Consider the following 17,970-nt stretch of genomic DNA (forward strand, 5'->3'; position numbering starts at 1 on the left):
CCCCACTTGTGCCTGAGCTGCTAGATGCTTCCCCCAACCCCTTCCCTGCCTCCCACCTCTCCCCATCCCTGACACCACCCAACCTGCAGTCGACTGAACACAATGTAGGGAACCGTGTGTGTGTGTGTGTGTGTGTGTGTGTGTGTGTGTGTGTGGCTTTTTTTTTCCCTACAGCTAGAAAAAGGAAGTGCATTCCAAAAGCTAGCCAACCTCCATACCTTTTGTTTGTATGCCTATCATCAATGCAGTGCTTTTGCTTTATGGTGAGTTGTCTTTTTTATTCCTAAATAACTTGTAAAAATCATTCATCAGTGCATATGTTAAAATTTAGAATTATTTTGAATTAATTTACCGTTGAGGCATCTCTGCAAATAATGTGTTTTGGCCTGATCTCCACAACAGATCTTGTAATGCATGAAATTCTTCTCTTAGGTAGGAGTTGACCTGTCGCATACTATCAAACTGCATCCTCTGCTCAAGATCAAGTTCAAACCATGTTTCTTCTTGTTCAAGCAAACCAAACTGAAGTACATTTTGGTTAGTAGAGTCAAGAATATCAGCACCTATGGCTGTAAACAGGAACAAAAAACATGCTTTATTATTATCGGCTTAACTCAGTAACACATTCATTATTTAAATTTAGTGATTTCATAACATTTACACTAGGAAAAGATCACTTACCACCACAAGGCATTGCTACAGTGAGATCTATGTTGATTTTCAACTTGGCATCTATATCTGTATCAGGTACAAACTTGAATACAAAGCGACTGCTCAGAAAATATGACACTTCAGCATATATAAGAATTATTATGATAACAAGAGTCAGCAAGGACACTGCAAAAGAGAGAAAAATAACAGTTCCTCACAGACATAAACAATAAACACAGGTAACTTCACTGCAAACAGCTATGGCTTTAGGAGCTGCATCACCCTAACATTAATATCATTGTATGTAGACTGCAGTCATCACACAAACATCATACAAAGTGATTCTGCATAAAATAATAATAATAATAATAATTAGTTGGTTCAGGACAGAACTAATGAAGCCTCGGACAATCGCTGTCATGGTCGGGGACAATGCTTGAACCCTATGCCCGTCCACAATGGTAACGACACTGCTAGCCACATGGAAAATGATTTAAATCCAAATAGAGGTGTTTTGCACGATATGCTTCCTGCAACCACTCTAGAAGGAAAAGAAAGACAGAGGATGAGATGGTCAGATGAAGTTAACCGACACCTCATGTTCTGTTATTACCAAGCAACAAAGTTAGGAACCAACACAACTGGATACAGATCACAACATTTATTACCAGATACCCAGAATTAAAATTTTTAACAGAACAACGACTAGCTGATCAGATCTGTGTAGTAATCAAAAATAACAGGATACCCCAGTCAGAATTAGAAAACATCAAACAACAAGTACAACAAATACTGGAACAAAATAATGTGCAATCAGAAGAAGAAGAAAATACAGTAATGTACTCAAACATCCCAGAACAAACAAACAAAGAACACCATGCATCAATTAAACAATCAGAGGAAAACGAAATCTTAAGACAGCTACCAGAACAAGCACAAATAGAACATGAAGTGACACACATGTTAGATATAGAAGAAAAATTTCAGCTAACATATATAGAATACAAAGACACAAATACAGACATTAGACCATTCTTGCATAGACCACCAAATAACCCCGTAAGTCGAAACAACAATAACAACTATCAACACAATCATACACAACAAAATAAATGAAAATACAACTATGGAAGAGTTACAACTACTGGTCTATATAGGAGCACTCACTACACTAAATATACACACTAGGCAGAGATCAGAACAAACCGACACACAGAAGAAACCCACAAAACCAGCATGGCAACACAGGCTACAGATCAGAATACAAAAACTGAGAAAAGGCATCGGACAGCTAACACAATTTATAAGAAATGAAATATCAGACAAAAAGCGAAAAAGGTTAGGTAAACTCTCACAACAAGAAGCGCTAGAGCAATTAGATGAAAAGAAGCAGAAATTACAAGCATTGGCCAAACGACTTAGAAGATACAAAAAAAAGTGAAACTAGAAGGAAACAAAACCAAACATTCACCACACACCAAAAGAAATCTTATCAGACAATAGATAACAAACACATTAAAATACACAACCCACCAAACATAACAGACATGGAACACTTCTGGAGCAACACATGGTCAAACCCGGTACAACATAACAGGCATGCACAGTGGATACAAGCAGAAACAGACACATACAAGAAGATACCACAAATGCCTGAAGTGATAATTTTGCAACATGAAGTCACCCGAGCAATTAATTCTACACACAATTGGAAAGCCCCTGGAAAAGATAAAATAGCAAATTTCTGGCTAAAGAAGTTCACCTCAACACATTCACATCTAACTAAATTATTTAACAGTTACATTGCAGACCCATGCACATTCCCTGATACACCTACACATGGAATAACTTATCTGAAACCTAAAGATCAAGCAGACACAGCAAACCCAGCAAAATGTCGCCCCATAACATGCCTACCAACAATATACAAAATATTAACTTCAGTCATTACACAGAAATTAATGACACATACAACACAGAACAAAATTATAAATGAAGAACAAAAAACTGTTGGAAAGGAGCACGAGGACGTAAAGAGCAACTGATAATAGATGCAGAGGTGACATACCAAGCTAAAACTAAACAAAGGTCGCTACACTATGCACACATTGATTACCGAAAAGCTTTTGATAGTGTACCCCACTCATGGTTACTACAGATATTGGAAATATACAAAGTAGATCCTAAATTTATACAGTTCCTAAACATAGTAATGAAAAATTGGAAAACCACACTTAATATCCAAACGAATTCAAATAATATCACATCACAGCCAATACAGATTGAGTGTAGAATATACCAAGGAGACTCATTAAATCCTTTCCGGTTCTGCCTCGCTCTGAACCCACTATCCAACATGCTAAATAATACAAATTATGGATATAATATTACTGGAACATACCCACACAAAATCGCACATTTGCTATACATCGATGATCTAAAACTACTGGCAGCAACAAATCAACAACTCAACCAATTACTAAAGATAACAGAAGTACTCAGCAATGATATAAATATGGCTTTTGGAACAGACAAATCTAAGAAAAATAGCATAGTCAAGGGAAAACACACTAAACAAGAAGATTACATACTGGATAACCACAGCCACTGCATAAAAGCGATGGAAAACAGATGCCTATAAATATCTAGGATACAGACAAAAAATAGGAATAGATAATACAAATATTAAAGAAGAACTAAAAGAAAAATATAGACAAAGACTAACAAAAATACTGAAAACAGAATTGACAGCAAGAAACAAGACAAAAGCTATAAATACCTACGCTACACCAATATTGACCTACTCATTTGGAGTAGTGAAATGGAGTAACACAGACCTAGAAGCACTCAATACACTTACACGATCACAATGCCACAAATATAGAATACATCACATACATTCAGCTACAGAAAGATTCACATTAAGCAGAAAGGAAGGAGGAAGGGGATTTATTGACATAAATAACCTACATTATGGACAGGTAGACAATTTAAGAAAATTCTTTCTAGAACGAGCAGAAACTAGCAAAATACACAAAGCAATCACTCATATAAATACATCGGCTACACCATTGCAATTTCATAACCGCTTCTACAGCCCTTTAGATCTCATAACATCAACAGATACGAAGAAAGTAAATTGGAAAAAGGAAACACTACATGGCAAGCACCTGTATCATCTAACACAGCCACACATCGATCAAGACGCATCCAACACACGGCTACGAAAAGGCAATATATACAGCGAGACGGAAGGATTCATGATTGCAATACAGGATCAAACAGTAAACACAGGTATTACAGCACGTATATTATTAAAGATCCTAATACCACAACCGATAAATGCAGACTTTGCAAGCAACAAATAGAAACAGTAGATCACATCACAAGCGGATGTACAATACTAGCAAATACAGAATACCTCAGAAGACATGACAATGTAGCAAAAATAATACATCAACAACTTGCCATACAACATAAACTAATAAAACAACACGTTCCCACATACAAGTATGCACCACAAAATGTACTGGAGAATGATGAATACAAATTATACTGGAACAGAACCATTACAACAGATAAAACACCACCACATAACAAACCTGACATCATACTCACGAATAAAAAGAAGAAATTAACACAACTAATCAAAATATCCATACCCAATACAACAAATATACAGAAGAAAACAGGAGAAAAAATTGAAAAATACATCCAACTGGCTGAGGGAGTCAAGGACATGTGGCATCAGGATAAAGTTGACATTATACCAATTATACTATCAGCTACAGAAGTCATACCACACAATATCCACCAGTACATCAATGCAATACAGTTACATCCAAACGTATATATACAACTACAGAAATCTGTAATTATTGATACATGTTCAATTACCCAAAAGGTCCTATGTGCAATGTAATATATACCGTACAGTTAAAAGAAAGTCACGCTTGATCAAGGTCCACGTCACTTTCCATTTTTAACCAGACATAACGTCTGAGACAAGAAAGAGAAATAATAATAATAATAATAATAATGTAAATGTTATCATCATTCTGTCAGTCCAGACAAAATAAAAAAGGCATTAGCAGTGTAGAAAAATTTAAGTTCTTAAGGAAGCATACAATAAAAAATAATTTAGACAAAGAAGCACTTTGGGGCTGAAGGCACAAACTTGAAATTAAGTTCATCTCATAAAATTTTTTGAAGACACTACAAAGCCTGGATAATTTTTAAAGGGTCCAGATTATTTAACAATGACCTGTGTGAGCTGTTCAACTGCTCTTCAATGTCCTTTGTTGACACTGACAGAATTGCAAAGTCATTGGCAAACCTCAAAGTCCACATTTCTTACCCCTGAACTTGTAATTCCGTTTCCATGTATATCCTTGACTTCCACTACTGCTTGCTCAGTGTATAAACTGAATAACCTCAGGCATACGCTACAACCCTGTCTCGCTCTCATTACCTATTTTGTCCTTTCATGTTTACTGACAGTTCCAATTTCCATACATGTTTTAAACAACCTTTTGCTACATGTATTTTGCCGGCCGTGGTGGCCAAGCGGTTAAAGGCGCTACAGTCTGGAACCACGCGGCCGCTATGGTCGCAGGTTTGAATCCTGCCTCGGGCATGGATGTGTGTGATGTCCTTAGGTTAGTTAGGTTTAAGTAGTTCTAAGTTCTAGGGGACTGATGACCTTAGAAGTTAAGTCCCATAGTGCTCAGCGCCATTTGAACCATACATGTATTTTATCCCTGCTACCTTCAGAATTTCAAGGAATGTATTTACTCAACACTGTCAAAAGCTTACTCCAACTCGACAAATTTTATAAACATAGGTTTACTTTTCTTCAATCTAACTTCTAAGACAAGTTGTATGGTCAGTGATCTTACATATCTACGTAACCCAGACTGATCTTTCCCGAGACTGGTGTTGTTGTTGTTGTTGTTGTGGTCTTCAGTCCTGAGACTGGTTTGATGCAGCTCTCCATGCTACTCTATCCTGTGCAAGCTTCTACATCTCCCAGTACCTACTGCAGTCTACATCCTTCTGAATCTACTTAGTGTATCCATCTCTTGGTCTCCCTCTACGATTTGTACCCTCCACACTGCCCTCCAATACTAAATTTGTGATCCCTTGATGCCTCAGAACATGTCCTACCAATCAATCCCTTCTTCTAGTCAAGTTGTGCCACAAACTTCTCTTCTCCCCAATCCTATTCAATACCTCCTCATTAGTTCCATGATCTACCCACCTAATCTTCAGCATTCTTCTATAGCACCACATTTCGAAAGCTTCTATCCTCTTCTTGTCCAAACTATTTATCGTCCATGTTTCACTTCCATACGTGGCTACACTCCATACAAATACTTTCAGAAACGACTTCCCGTCACTTAAATCTATACTCGATGTTAACAAATTTCTCTTCTTCAGAAACGCTTTCCTTGCCATTGCCAGTCTGCATTTTATATCCTCTCTACTTCGACCATTATCAGTTATTTTGCTCCCCAAATAGCAAAACTCATCTACTACTTTAAGTGTCTCATTTCTTAATCTAATTCCCTCAGCATCACCCAACTTAATTCGACTACATTCCATTATCCTCATCTTGCTTTTGTTGATGTTCATCTTATATCCTCCTTTCAAGACACTGTCCATTCCGTTCAACTGCTCTTCCAAGTCCTTTGCCGTCTCTGACAGAATTACAATGTCATCGGCGAACCTCAAAGTTTTTATTTCTTCTCCATGCATTTTAATACCTTCCCAATCACTGCTTCCCTTTCATGCCCCTCAACTCTTATGACTGCCATCTGGTTTCTGTACAAATTGTAAATAGCCTTTCGCTCCCTGTATTTTACCCCTGCCACCTTTAAAATTTGAAATAGAGTATTCCAGTCAACATTGTCAAAAGCTTTCTCTAAGTCTACATATGCTAGAAACATAGGTTTGCCTTTCCTTAATCTTTCTTCTAAGATAGGTCGTAGGGTCAGTATTGCCTCACGTGTTCCAACATTTCTATGGAATCCAAACTGATCTTGCCCGAGGTCGGCTTCTACAACATTTTCCATTCGTCTGCAAAGAATTCGCATTAGTATTTTGCAGCTGTGACTTATTAAACTGATAGTTCGGTAATTTTCACATCTGTCAACACCTGCTTTCTTTGGGATTGGAATTATTATATTCTTCTTGAAGTCTGACGGTATTTTGCCTGTCTCATACATCTTGCTCACCAGATGGTAGAGTTTTGTCAGGACTGGCCGTCAATAGTCCTAATGGAATGTTGTCTACTCCCGGGGCCTTGTTTTGAGTCAGGTCTTTCAGTGCTCTGTCAAACTCCTCACGCAGAATCATATCTCCCATTTCATCTTCATCTACATCCTCTTCCATTTCCATAATATTGTCGTCAAGTACATCGCCCTTGTATAGACCCTCTATATACTCCTTCCACCTTTCTGCTTTTCCTTCTTTGCTTAGAACTGGGTTTCCATCTGAGCTCTTGATATTCATGCAAGTGGCTCTCTTTTCTCCAAAGGTCTCTTTAATTTTCCTGTAGGCAGTATCTATCTTGCCCCTAGTGAGATAACCCTCTACATCCTTACATTTGTCCTCTAGCCATCCCTGCTTAGCCATTTTGCACTTCCTGTCGATCTCATTTTTCAGACATTTGTATTCCTTTTTGCCTGCTTCATTTACTGCATTTTTATATTTTCTCCTTTCATCAATTAAATTCAATATTTCTTCTGTTACCCAAGGATTTCTACTAGCCCTCGTCTTTTTACCTACTTGATCCTCTGCTGCCTTCACTACTTCATCCCTCCGAGCTACCCATTCATCTTCTATTGTATTTCTTTCCCCCATTCCTGTCAATTGTTCCCTTATGCTCTCCCTGAAACTCTGTACAATCTCTGGTTTAGTCAGTTTATCCAGGTCCCATCTCCTTAAATTCCCACCTTCTTGCAGTTTCTTCAGTTTTAGTCTACAGTTCATAACCAATAGATTGTGGTCAGAGTTCCCATCTGCCCCTGGAAATGTCTTACAATTTAAAACCTGGTTCCTAAATCTCTGTCTTACCATTATATAACCTATCTGATACCTTTTAGTATCTCCAGGCTTCTTCCATGTATACAACCTTCTTTTATGAGTCTTGAACCAAGTGTTAGCTATGATTAAGTTGTGCTCTGTGCAAAATTCTACCAGGTGGCTTCCTCTTTCATTTCTTAGCCCCAATCCATATTCACCTACTACATTTCCTTCTCTCCCTTTTCCTACTACCGAATTCCAGTCACCCATGACTATTAAATTTTCATCTCCCTTCACTATCTGAATAATTTCTTTTATCACATCATACATTTCATCAATTTCCTCATCATCTGCAGAGTTAGTTGGCATATAAACTTGTACTACTGTAGTAGGGGTGGGCTTCGTGTCTATCTTGGCCACAATAATGCGTTCACTATGCTGTTTGTAGTAGCTTAACCGCATTCCTATTTTTTTATTCATTATTAAACCTACTCCTGCATTACCCCTATTTGACTTTGTATTTATAACCCTGTATTCGCCTGACCAAAAGTCTTGTACCTCCCACTATATCTAACTTTAACCTATCCATTTGCCTTTTTAAATTTTCTAACCTACCTGTCCGATTAAGGGATTTGACATTCCACGCTCCGATCCATAGAACGTCAGTTTTCTTTCTCCTGATAACGATGTCCTCTTGAGTAGTCCCCGCCCGGAGATCCGAATGGGGGACTATTTTACCTACGGAATATTTTACCCAAGAGGACGCCATCATCATTTAATCATACAGTAAAGCTGCATGCCCTCGGGAAAAATGACGGCTGTCGTTTCTCCTTGCTTTCAGTCGTTTGCAGTACCAGAACAGCAAGGCCATTTTGGTTAGTGTTACAAGGCCAGATCAGTCAATCATCCAGACTGTTGCCCCTGCAGCTGCTGAAAAGGCAGGCTGCTGCCTCTCTTCAGGAACCACACGTTTGTCAGGCCTCTCAACAGATACCCCTCTGTTGTGATTGCACCTACGGTATGGCTATCTGTATCGTTGAGGAACGCAAGCCTCCCCACCAACGGCAAGGTCCATGGTCATGGGGGGAGGGGGGGTTCAGTTATCTAGGCAAGCCTTATTCTTTCGGGTCTGCCCCAACTCCTGCTCTGACCCCACATTCCATTTTCCTTTCCCACTTTTTCTCAATACATTTTCCATTATGCATTCATCAAATTATATCTTAATGAAAAGATCATTAAAACTATTTGGAAACTTTACTGACCCTTTTTGTACATCTTAATTAATGTATTAGTACTTTGCACTGGTATGTGGCCTCATACATTATCTGCATAAATAACGGTACATTGCTCTATAACATACAGAATTACTTTTATTACTGACTATGAAAGTTACAAATAAGTGAGACTAAAACTAAACTGAATTCAACATAGAGAATTTACAAAAAAGTTGCAAAGATCATAATATAAAACATATCAGAGAGTTTACTTGTGCAACCTGCTATTCTTATGATTCACAAGTACACAAAAAGGTATCACTGCCACACAGCCTCCCCTTCCGTCCCTCACAGTGTGAAGCATCCGGGGTGTCTTGTTATTTGACCATGGTCCACCGACTGGCTGCAGTATGGGTTGGATGTGGAGAGAGTTTGCTGGCATTTGAGAAGCACAATTTGTCGTTTTTGGACTGGTTGTGGCTTGATGCTTCGGGAAGCATCTGAAGTTGTTGCAGGTAAAATCCACAGCAGTTTGACACATTCAACTGATACTGTCAACTGTGTCCATTGCGCAATATATCTGTGGTATGAATGGTTCTGCTCAATACTGGAAAAGGGCCAGTGTACACTACTTTAAGTATACACTGAATGAGTCAGTTCGCAGTATCAAATGTGAGCAACTCTGAGTACAAACATCTGATGGTTGCCATGGCGAGAAAGGAGCACGCAACACATATTTGTATGGTGCTTTAATTGCTGCACACCTGTGGAAGTTCCTCTATAACTGACAGTGATGCTGGCACTAAATAGTCTGCCAGGATAGTCTCTGACACAGCACTGTTGTTTACTAAGCTTAGCAATTGTGCTCCCTGTAAGTCAACTGCCAGGTGCTAAGTCGGCATCTATTATACGTTATGATATCTCAGTGGTCACAAAGGGCCATCCATGTGAACGGATTGGAGAAATCTACATGGGATACTTTTTCTCCAAAAGTGTTGGCCAATTATTTATTAACAGCCTTCAACTGGGCCTATACATCCTGACTGTTGTGTGGTGCGTGGTTGACAGAGAAAGTGCTGATATCGGAGCCAATGTCTAGCAGAAACATTGTGTCGGAATGTTTGTCTGATACATACAATCTTTTTGAAATGGTACAATATGTGCAAAGGAGTGGCTGTGGCCCGTGGCAGGTAGACACCTTGGTCCTGTAAGTACATGCATGGTAATATCCATTTTTCGGCATCTCAGCCAAAGCATTTATATCAGCACACTTTGTGCAGATCCTTCAGCTGACATTGCATCGTTTCATGTAGTGGTGCCAGCGGTTTGAACCGATCTCAATTTTGATTACTGGTGGCTTGTCATTGCCGCCCGCTGCATGCGCAGCTGTGTTGTCAGTGTCTCCACTGTGGGTCTTAAGTCCCTAATCTCATCTGAAATGCTAGATTGGTGTCATAGCATGGCTGCACAGTCTGTATTTGTACTTACAGTTTGGTTTGGCTGACTGCTATTGACTTCGTTTTACAGGTCCGAAAACGGCAATGCAACTGTTGTTGTTGACTAAAGTGTTACATAGACCCTATCTGCAGCCAGCTTTAATTTGCGAGGTGATCTCTCCTCATATACCTCCACCAATGCTGTATGCATTTGTTCCACAAGTTGTTGCTGCCAAATGTGTAATAAAAAAGTGACAGATACTGCTGAACGCTCCAATAAGTTGTGCAGGTTCTGTCACAACTCCGATGGTGCCCTGACACCTCACTTCTCCTGACATAGTACCTGCCTGACTCTGAGGTCAACAGACTTTGTGCAACAGGAGAAAAGCTCTTGTTTCAGCTTGCTCCAAGCTCCATCTGTCAATGGTTCATTGTGATGTTTGACACCAATGTTTTAGTTCGCTGGTCTAAGTTGCTTATCACCATGGTGATCTGCTATTGGTCGTTGGTCACCTTCCGTTGTCAGAATACGTTTTGCATCACCACAAACCATGTGCACTGTTGAGACGGGGAATAATGGTGCCTGCAGTTACAAGCATTGTGGAGGCGAACTGGTGAAACTGACAGGTTGTTTCAAGCTGCACCCATGGCTCCGGGTGTTTTATCTGAGCCTGTAGATACTTTAAATCTTGCCTAACATTGTCCTGCACCCCACCAACTGTACACAAAGTGCCGTGACGTGTATGCGTCATCGTTGTCCCGTATGGGTTGCTTGTATTAATTAGAATGTTAAGCTCCAACTCCTTATTTCATTCCAGAGTCTATTATGGCTGTATTGTATAGCTTGCTGTCATTGCTCATTATCCCGTGCATATCTCGAGCGCCCACAACTTATGCCATTTGCTGAGAAGTATGGAAACTCTTAGACAGGATAAACAGTTACATGACATCATAAATTATCCACACAAAGATGGTACATAGTTTTAGAATGTACAGAATTACTTTTATTATTGACCGAGATGGTTACAAACCAAACAGAATAAAAGGAAACTAAAATCAACACTCAAAACTCATAACAAAGTGGCAACGACCACAACACAAAACATGTCAGAGAGTTTACTTGCGCAACCGCTATTCTTATGACACAAAAGTACACAAAAAGGTGTCACTGCCATGGGTGTTTTGGAGATTTAATTATATGCAGTGGCAATTTGTAACAAACAGTTTAAAACATTTTTATTTCTCTTCCAAAATTCATTCTGGTTCACTGTTTAACCTATATGCTGTAGACCAAAAAAGCTCTTCAGTAACTTGTGACACGTTTGCTCAAACTGCATAGACACGTTTATTTACACTGTAGTGCTTTGAAAAGTGTGAGAGAGACAAATCTGATAGAGATGAATCTGACCTACTGTGCATTGCATGTTTGTGTGTGCACCTCTAAAAACAGTCGCGGCAGACGAACAGCAACCAACAAGTACCTGCTGTACGATCCATAGTGTTTCTGTGTATGTGTAGAGAAGAGCCTGTGCTATTCTTTGCTGGTTTAGTGACTGTTAGGATTGTTAAGAACAAATGAAGAAATGAGATTAGACTTTTAAGTAATTCATGTGTTGGACTTGTTAGAAGCAAGACATGATCATATTTTCTGGTGGTTATTAAACCAACTCTGTTGTAAATGTATCCTAACAGAGTCTAATGTGTGATGACTTGGTTGACTTGCACGAGTTCAAATATCCATATGAGAAGTGGTGAATTTGTTTTTTGTGGAAGTTGAAATATACCATGACTGAACTAAAAGTATTCTTCGAGTACCAAATTGTTTCAAGAGTAGAGAGAGAGTCTGATAAATTCCCTTAACCAGCATTATTTTTTGAAGAAGAAGTTCTTGGAGATCGAAGTGGCCGGCTATCCAGAGAAGAATATCGGCAGTGCACACCAAGTACGTCAACCTATGGGAGAGAGGTGGGAAGTTTGCAAACCAGCTCCACATCACTTCTTGTTGTCTAAAGCATTAGAACATGGCGGCCGGGGAAAAAGAACCCAAAAATAGGGGAATTAAAGACGAAAACAAGAAAAGTGGATGTTGCACATTTCCTTAGCAACCAAGTGTAACAAGATGAGAAAACAGTTACGAGAAACTTTATTTAGCCCAGAAATCAAAAGAAAAAGAAAATTTGTGAATGCAGCAAAGGGAAAGACCTAAGGAGGTAATAACATTAAAAGAATGGAAAGAAGACCTCAAAGTATTAGACTAAGAAGAGATACGACAAGAATAATTTAACTAAGAAGATCCAATGTGGGGAGAATACAGCTCTCACACACATCTTGGCGACGCCAATGCGGAAACCAACAATCAACACCAACTGCAACAGTTGCTGTTCACTGGAACCGATTCTACATTGCGCCGACGCCGACGTGGAAACCAGCAACTGATGACACCGGTACCAGTTGCTGTTCACCGGTGTTGATACCACACCCGCTCACCGACGCAGCCTAAAACTCTACACCGGGTTGAGCGTAAAACAATAATCGTTTGAGTATAAAGTTGAAGAAACTGTTCAATAGACTGTATTTGTGTATTTATTATACTTAGAATTATTTTTTAAAATGCTTACTAGATCTAAATTTGGTAAAACCATGGAAAACGTACAGTTGGTTGGAGAAACTTCAGAACCAGCCATGGCAATGAAAGTGAGTAAGGAGGTGCCAGACTGGTCTGAATTAGTGAACTTGATCAAAACTTTAAATAATAAAATAGATGACCAAAAGACAGATTCAACTGCTCAAAATGCTTCTTTAAGAAAGGAACTAAATACAACTTTAAATGCTCAATGTCTTAAATTAGATTCAGTGAATACTCAATTAAATAATAAATTGGATGTTCAGAATGAAACTTTAGGATTGTTAAGTGCTAAAGCTCCCCCCATGAACCATGGACCTTGCCGTTGGTGGGGAGGCTTGCGTGCTTCAGCGATACAGATAGCCGTACCGTAGGTGCAACCACAACGGAGGGGTATCTGTTGAGAGGCCAGTCAAACGTGTGGTTCCTGAAGAGGGGCAGCAGCCTTTTCAGTAGTTGCAGGGGCAACAGCCTGGATGATTGACTGATCTGGCCCTGTAACACTAACCAAAACGGCCTTGCTGTTGTGGTACTGCGAACGGCTGAAAGCAGGGGAAACTACAGCCGTAACTTTTCCCGAGGGCATGCAGCTTTACTGTATGGTTAAATGATGATGGCGTCCTCTTGGGTAAAATATTCCGGAGGTAAAATAGTCCCCCATTCGGATCTACGAGCGGGGATTGCTCAAGTGGACGTCGTTATCAGGAGAAAGAAAACTGGCGTTCTACGGATCGGAGCGTGGAATGTCAGATCCCTTAATTGGGCAGGTAGCTTAGAAAATTTAAAAAGGGAAATGGATAGGTTAAAGTTAGATATAGTGGGAATTAGTGAAGTTCGGTGGCAGGAGGCACAAGACTTTTGGTCAGGCGAATACAAGGTTATAAATACAAAGTCAAATAGGGGTAATGAAGGAGTAGGTTTAATAATGAATAAAAAAAATAGGAATGCGGGTAAGCTACTACAAACAGCATACTGAACGCATTATTGTGGCCAAGATAGACACGAAGCCCACCCCTACTACAGTAGTACACGTTTATATGCCAACTAGCTCTGCAGATGACGAAGAAATTGAAGAAATGTATGATGAAATAAAAGAAATTATTCAGATAGTGAAGGGAGATGAAAATTTAATAGTCATGGGTGACTGGAATTCGGTAGTAGGAAAAGGGAGAGAAGGAAACGTAGTAGGTGAATATGGATTGGGGATAAGAAATGAAAGAGGAAGCCGCCTGGTAGAATTTTGCACAGAGCACAACATAATCATAGCTAACACTTGGTTCAAGAATCATAAAAGAAGGTTGTATACATGGAAGAAGCCTGGAGATACTAAAAGGTATCAGATAGATTATATAATGGTAAGACAAAGATTTAGGAACCATGTTTTAAATTGTAAGACATTTCCAGGGGCAGATGTGGACTCTGACCACAATCTATTGGTTATGAACTGTAGACTAAAACTGAAGAAACTGCAAGAAGGTGGGAATTTAAGGAGATGGGACTTGGATAAACTGACTAAACCAGAGATTGTACAGAGTTTCAGGGAGAGCATAAGGGAACAATTGACAGGAATGGGGCAAAGAAATACACTAGAAGACAAATGGGTAGCTCGGAGGGATGAAGTAGTGAAGGCAGCAGAGGATCAAGTAGGTAAAAAGACGAGGGCTAGTAGAAATCCTTGGGTAACAGAAGAAATATTGAATTTAATTGATGAAAGGAGAAAATATAAAAATGCAGTAAATGAAGCAGGCAAAAAGGAATACAAATGTCTGAAAAATGAGATCGACAGGAAGTGCAAAATGGTTAAGCAGGCATGGCTAGAGGACAAATGTAGGGATGTAGAGGCTTATCTCACTAGGGATAAGATAGATACAGCCTACAGAAAAATTAAAGAGACCTTTGTAGAAAAGAGAACCACTTGTATGAATATCAAGAGCTCAGATGGAAACCCAGTTCTAAGCAAAGAGGGGAAAGCAGAAAGGTGGAAGGAGTATATAGAGGGTCTATACAAGGGCGATGTACGTGAGGACAATATTATGGAAATGGAAGAAGATGAAGATGAAATGGGAGATATGATGCTACGTGAAGAGTTTGACAGAGCATTGAAAGACCTGAGTTGAAACAAGGCCCCGGGAGTAGATAACATTCCATTAGAACTACTGACAGCCTTGGGAGAGCCAGTCCTGACAAAACTCTACCATCTGGTGAGACAGGCGAAATACCCTCAGACTTCAAGAAGAATATAATAATTCCAATCCCAAAGAAAGCAGGTGTTGACAGATGTGAAAATTACCGAACTATCAGTTTAATAAGTCATGGCTGCAAAATACTAACGCAAATTCTTTACAGACGAATGGAAAAACTAGTAGAAGCTGACCTCGGGGAAGATCAGTTTGGATGCCATAGAAATATTGGAACACGTCAGGCAATACTGACCCTACGACTTATCTTGGAAGCTAGATTAAGCAAAGGCAAACCTACGTTTCTACCATTTGTAGACTTAGAGAAATCTTTTGACAATGTTGACTGGAATACTCTCTTTCATATTCTGAAGGTGACAGGAGTAAAATACAGGGAACGAAAGGCTATTTACAATTTGTACAGAAACCAAACGGCAGTTATAAGAGTTGAGGGCCATGAAAGGGAAGCAGTGGTTGGGAAGGGAGTGAGACAGGGTTGTAGCCTCTCCCCGTTGTTATTCAATCTGTATATTGAGCAAGCAGTGAAGGAAACAATAGAAAAATTTGGATTAGGTATGAAAATCCATGGAGAAGAAATAAAAACCTTGTGGTTCGCCGATGACATTGTAATTCTGTCAGAGACAGCAAAGGACTTGGAAGAGCAGTTGAACGGAATGGATAGCATCTTGAAAGGAGGATATAAGATGAACATCAACAAAAGCAAAACGAGTATAATGGAATGTAGTCTAAATCAGTTGGGAGATGCTGAGGGTATGAGATTAGGAAATGAGACACTTAAAGTAGTAGATGAGTTTTGCTATTTGGGGAGCAAAATATCTGATGATGGTCGAAGTAGAGAGGATATAAAATGTAGACTGGCAATGGCAAGGAAAGCATTTCTGAAGAAGAGAAATTTGTTAACATCGAGTATAGATTTAAGTGTCAGGAAGTCATTTCTGAAAGTATTTGTATGGAGTGTAGCCATGTATGGAAGTGAAACATGGACGATAAATAGTTTGGACAAGAAGAGAATACAAGCTTTCGAAATGTGGTGCTACAGAAGAATGCTGAAGATTAGATGGGTAGATCATATAACTAATGAGGAGGTATTGAATAGGATTGGGGAGAAGAGAAGTTTGTGGCACAACTTGACTAGAAGAAGGGATTGATTGGTAGGACATGTTCTGAGGCATCAAGGGATCACAAATTTAGTATTGGAGGGCAGCGTGGAGGGTAAAAATCGTAGAGGGAGACCAAGAGATGAATACACTAAGCAGATTCAGAAGGATGTAGGTTGCAATAGGTACTAGGAGATGAAGAAGCTTGCAAAGGATAGAGTAGCATGGAGAGCTGCATCAAACCAGTCTCAGGACTGAAGACCACAACAACAACAATAACAAGTGCTAAAGTAGATACAAAGTAAGGAATTTAGCCATTTATGTGAAGGCATGGGAAATCTGAAAACCAAATTTGATGCTTTAACTACTAAAGCAAAAAATTTTAAAATAGATTTGAAAGGTGAACTAACTAGTTCTTTAAGCAGTCACATAAATCAACTGTCACTCACTTTAATCATAGACAGAATGAGCAATTTCAGGATTTGACAAAGAAGTCAGAATTTGATATTGAAGATAAATGTAATAATGTATAATCTGAACTTAGTGAGAAGTTAGGATCATTTCAAAATGTATGTACTGTTACATTTGATGCTGTAAAGCAAAGATTACACAATTTGAGAGAGAGTGTTGAAAAGTAGGATAAGTTAATACCAATAGTCCAATCGCAAATTGCAGGTGTTAACACTCGAGTAGATAATGTGGAAAGAAACTTTAAAGAGAAACTAGCAACCTCAGACTTAATAAATATAAGTAGTCTGGAGGAACAGGTAGATGAAATAATTGACCAAAAAGTTGCCGCGAGAGTAATCTCCGAGAATGTATCTACTGTCTTATCTTCTGATATCCATGATACCAAGAAAGGCAGGTATGAATTATGGAAAGAATTCAAACTTATTCAGGACAACGTAGGTAAGAGGATGACTTCTCCTAACGTAGTATTGCCTAGTGAGATAATGACAGATTTACAATGGGGAGCCAATTCAGGGTTATCTAGGCAATTCCTGAAGTTTAAGCTGGATGGGGAAGTACATCCCACTCATTTTCTGAAAAGATTTAACCAAGCCTTGCCAAAGAACTGGGAAGATTCGAAAAAGATTGAATTTGCTGTTGGGTACCTTTCAGGGGAAGCCAGAGAGTGGGATACTGTAAACATCAAGAGTTTTTCTTCTTGGGGAGACTTCCAGGAGAAATTTAAGGAAAAATACTGGTGCGCTAGTGAGCAGGAAAAACTAATATCTGATTTGTGGGACCCTACGTATTACAATAATATGTGGGGAACAATGAGAAAGTATTTTGACTGGTATTTAACGTGGGTGAATTACTTAGATAAGCAAATGGAAGAAGAGAGGTTAGTTCGAATTTTGATCAGATGCTTACATATCTATGCAAGAAAAAACATCTTGTGTAGCAGCTGCAAAACAGTAGAAGAATTGTTGTTCTTTGTGGACGCACTTGATGCGTTAAATAAGGACCGCAACGAGAGCGTACACCAAAGTGAAAATCAGAATTACAAGAGAAATAGTAATAATAATTTTAAAAACATGAAGCCAACTTCGCTAGAGTACACCATTGCAACAGCAATAATGGCAATGATAATTATCAGAAGAAGCACCCACCTTCGAATTTAGGTCCAGTAACATCGCAGGAATTTGTGCCAAGTAATAATTGAGCACAAAGTAGCAACATATTACCCCGATTTTGTAAGCAACCAGTGATTACTAATAA

The 17,970-nt window shown here is 39.1% G+C and overlaps 1 protein-coding gene across 4 annotated transcripts in view; it reads right to left on the minus strand.

Moving 5' to 3' along the window:
- LOC126162914 (endoplasmic reticulum-Golgi intermediate compartment protein 2) overlaps positions 1-17,970 on the minus strand; it is a 93,973-nt gene that overhangs the window by 59,553 nt on the left and 16,450 nt on the right. For all 4 annotated transcript variants that reach the window (XM_049919726.1, XM_049919727.1, XM_049919728.1 and 1 more), the window contains exons 3-4: positions 682-837; positions 353-569 (exon numbers count right to left, since the gene is read on the minus strand). In XM_049919726.1, the coding sequence (XP_049775683.1) occupies positions 353-569; positions 682-837 (373 nt within the window). The remainder of the gene's footprint in view (positions 1-352; positions 570-681; positions 838-17,970) is intronic.

The sequence above is a fragment of the Schistocerca cancellata genome, chromosome 2 (assembly GCF_023864275.1).
Source record: "Schistocerca cancellata isolate TAMUIC-IGC-003103 chromosome 2, iqSchCanc2.1, whole genome shotgun sequence".
In the NCBI taxonomy this organism is placed as follows: domain Eukaryota; kingdom Metazoa; phylum Arthropoda; class Insecta; order Orthoptera; family Acrididae; genus Schistocerca; species Schistocerca cancellata.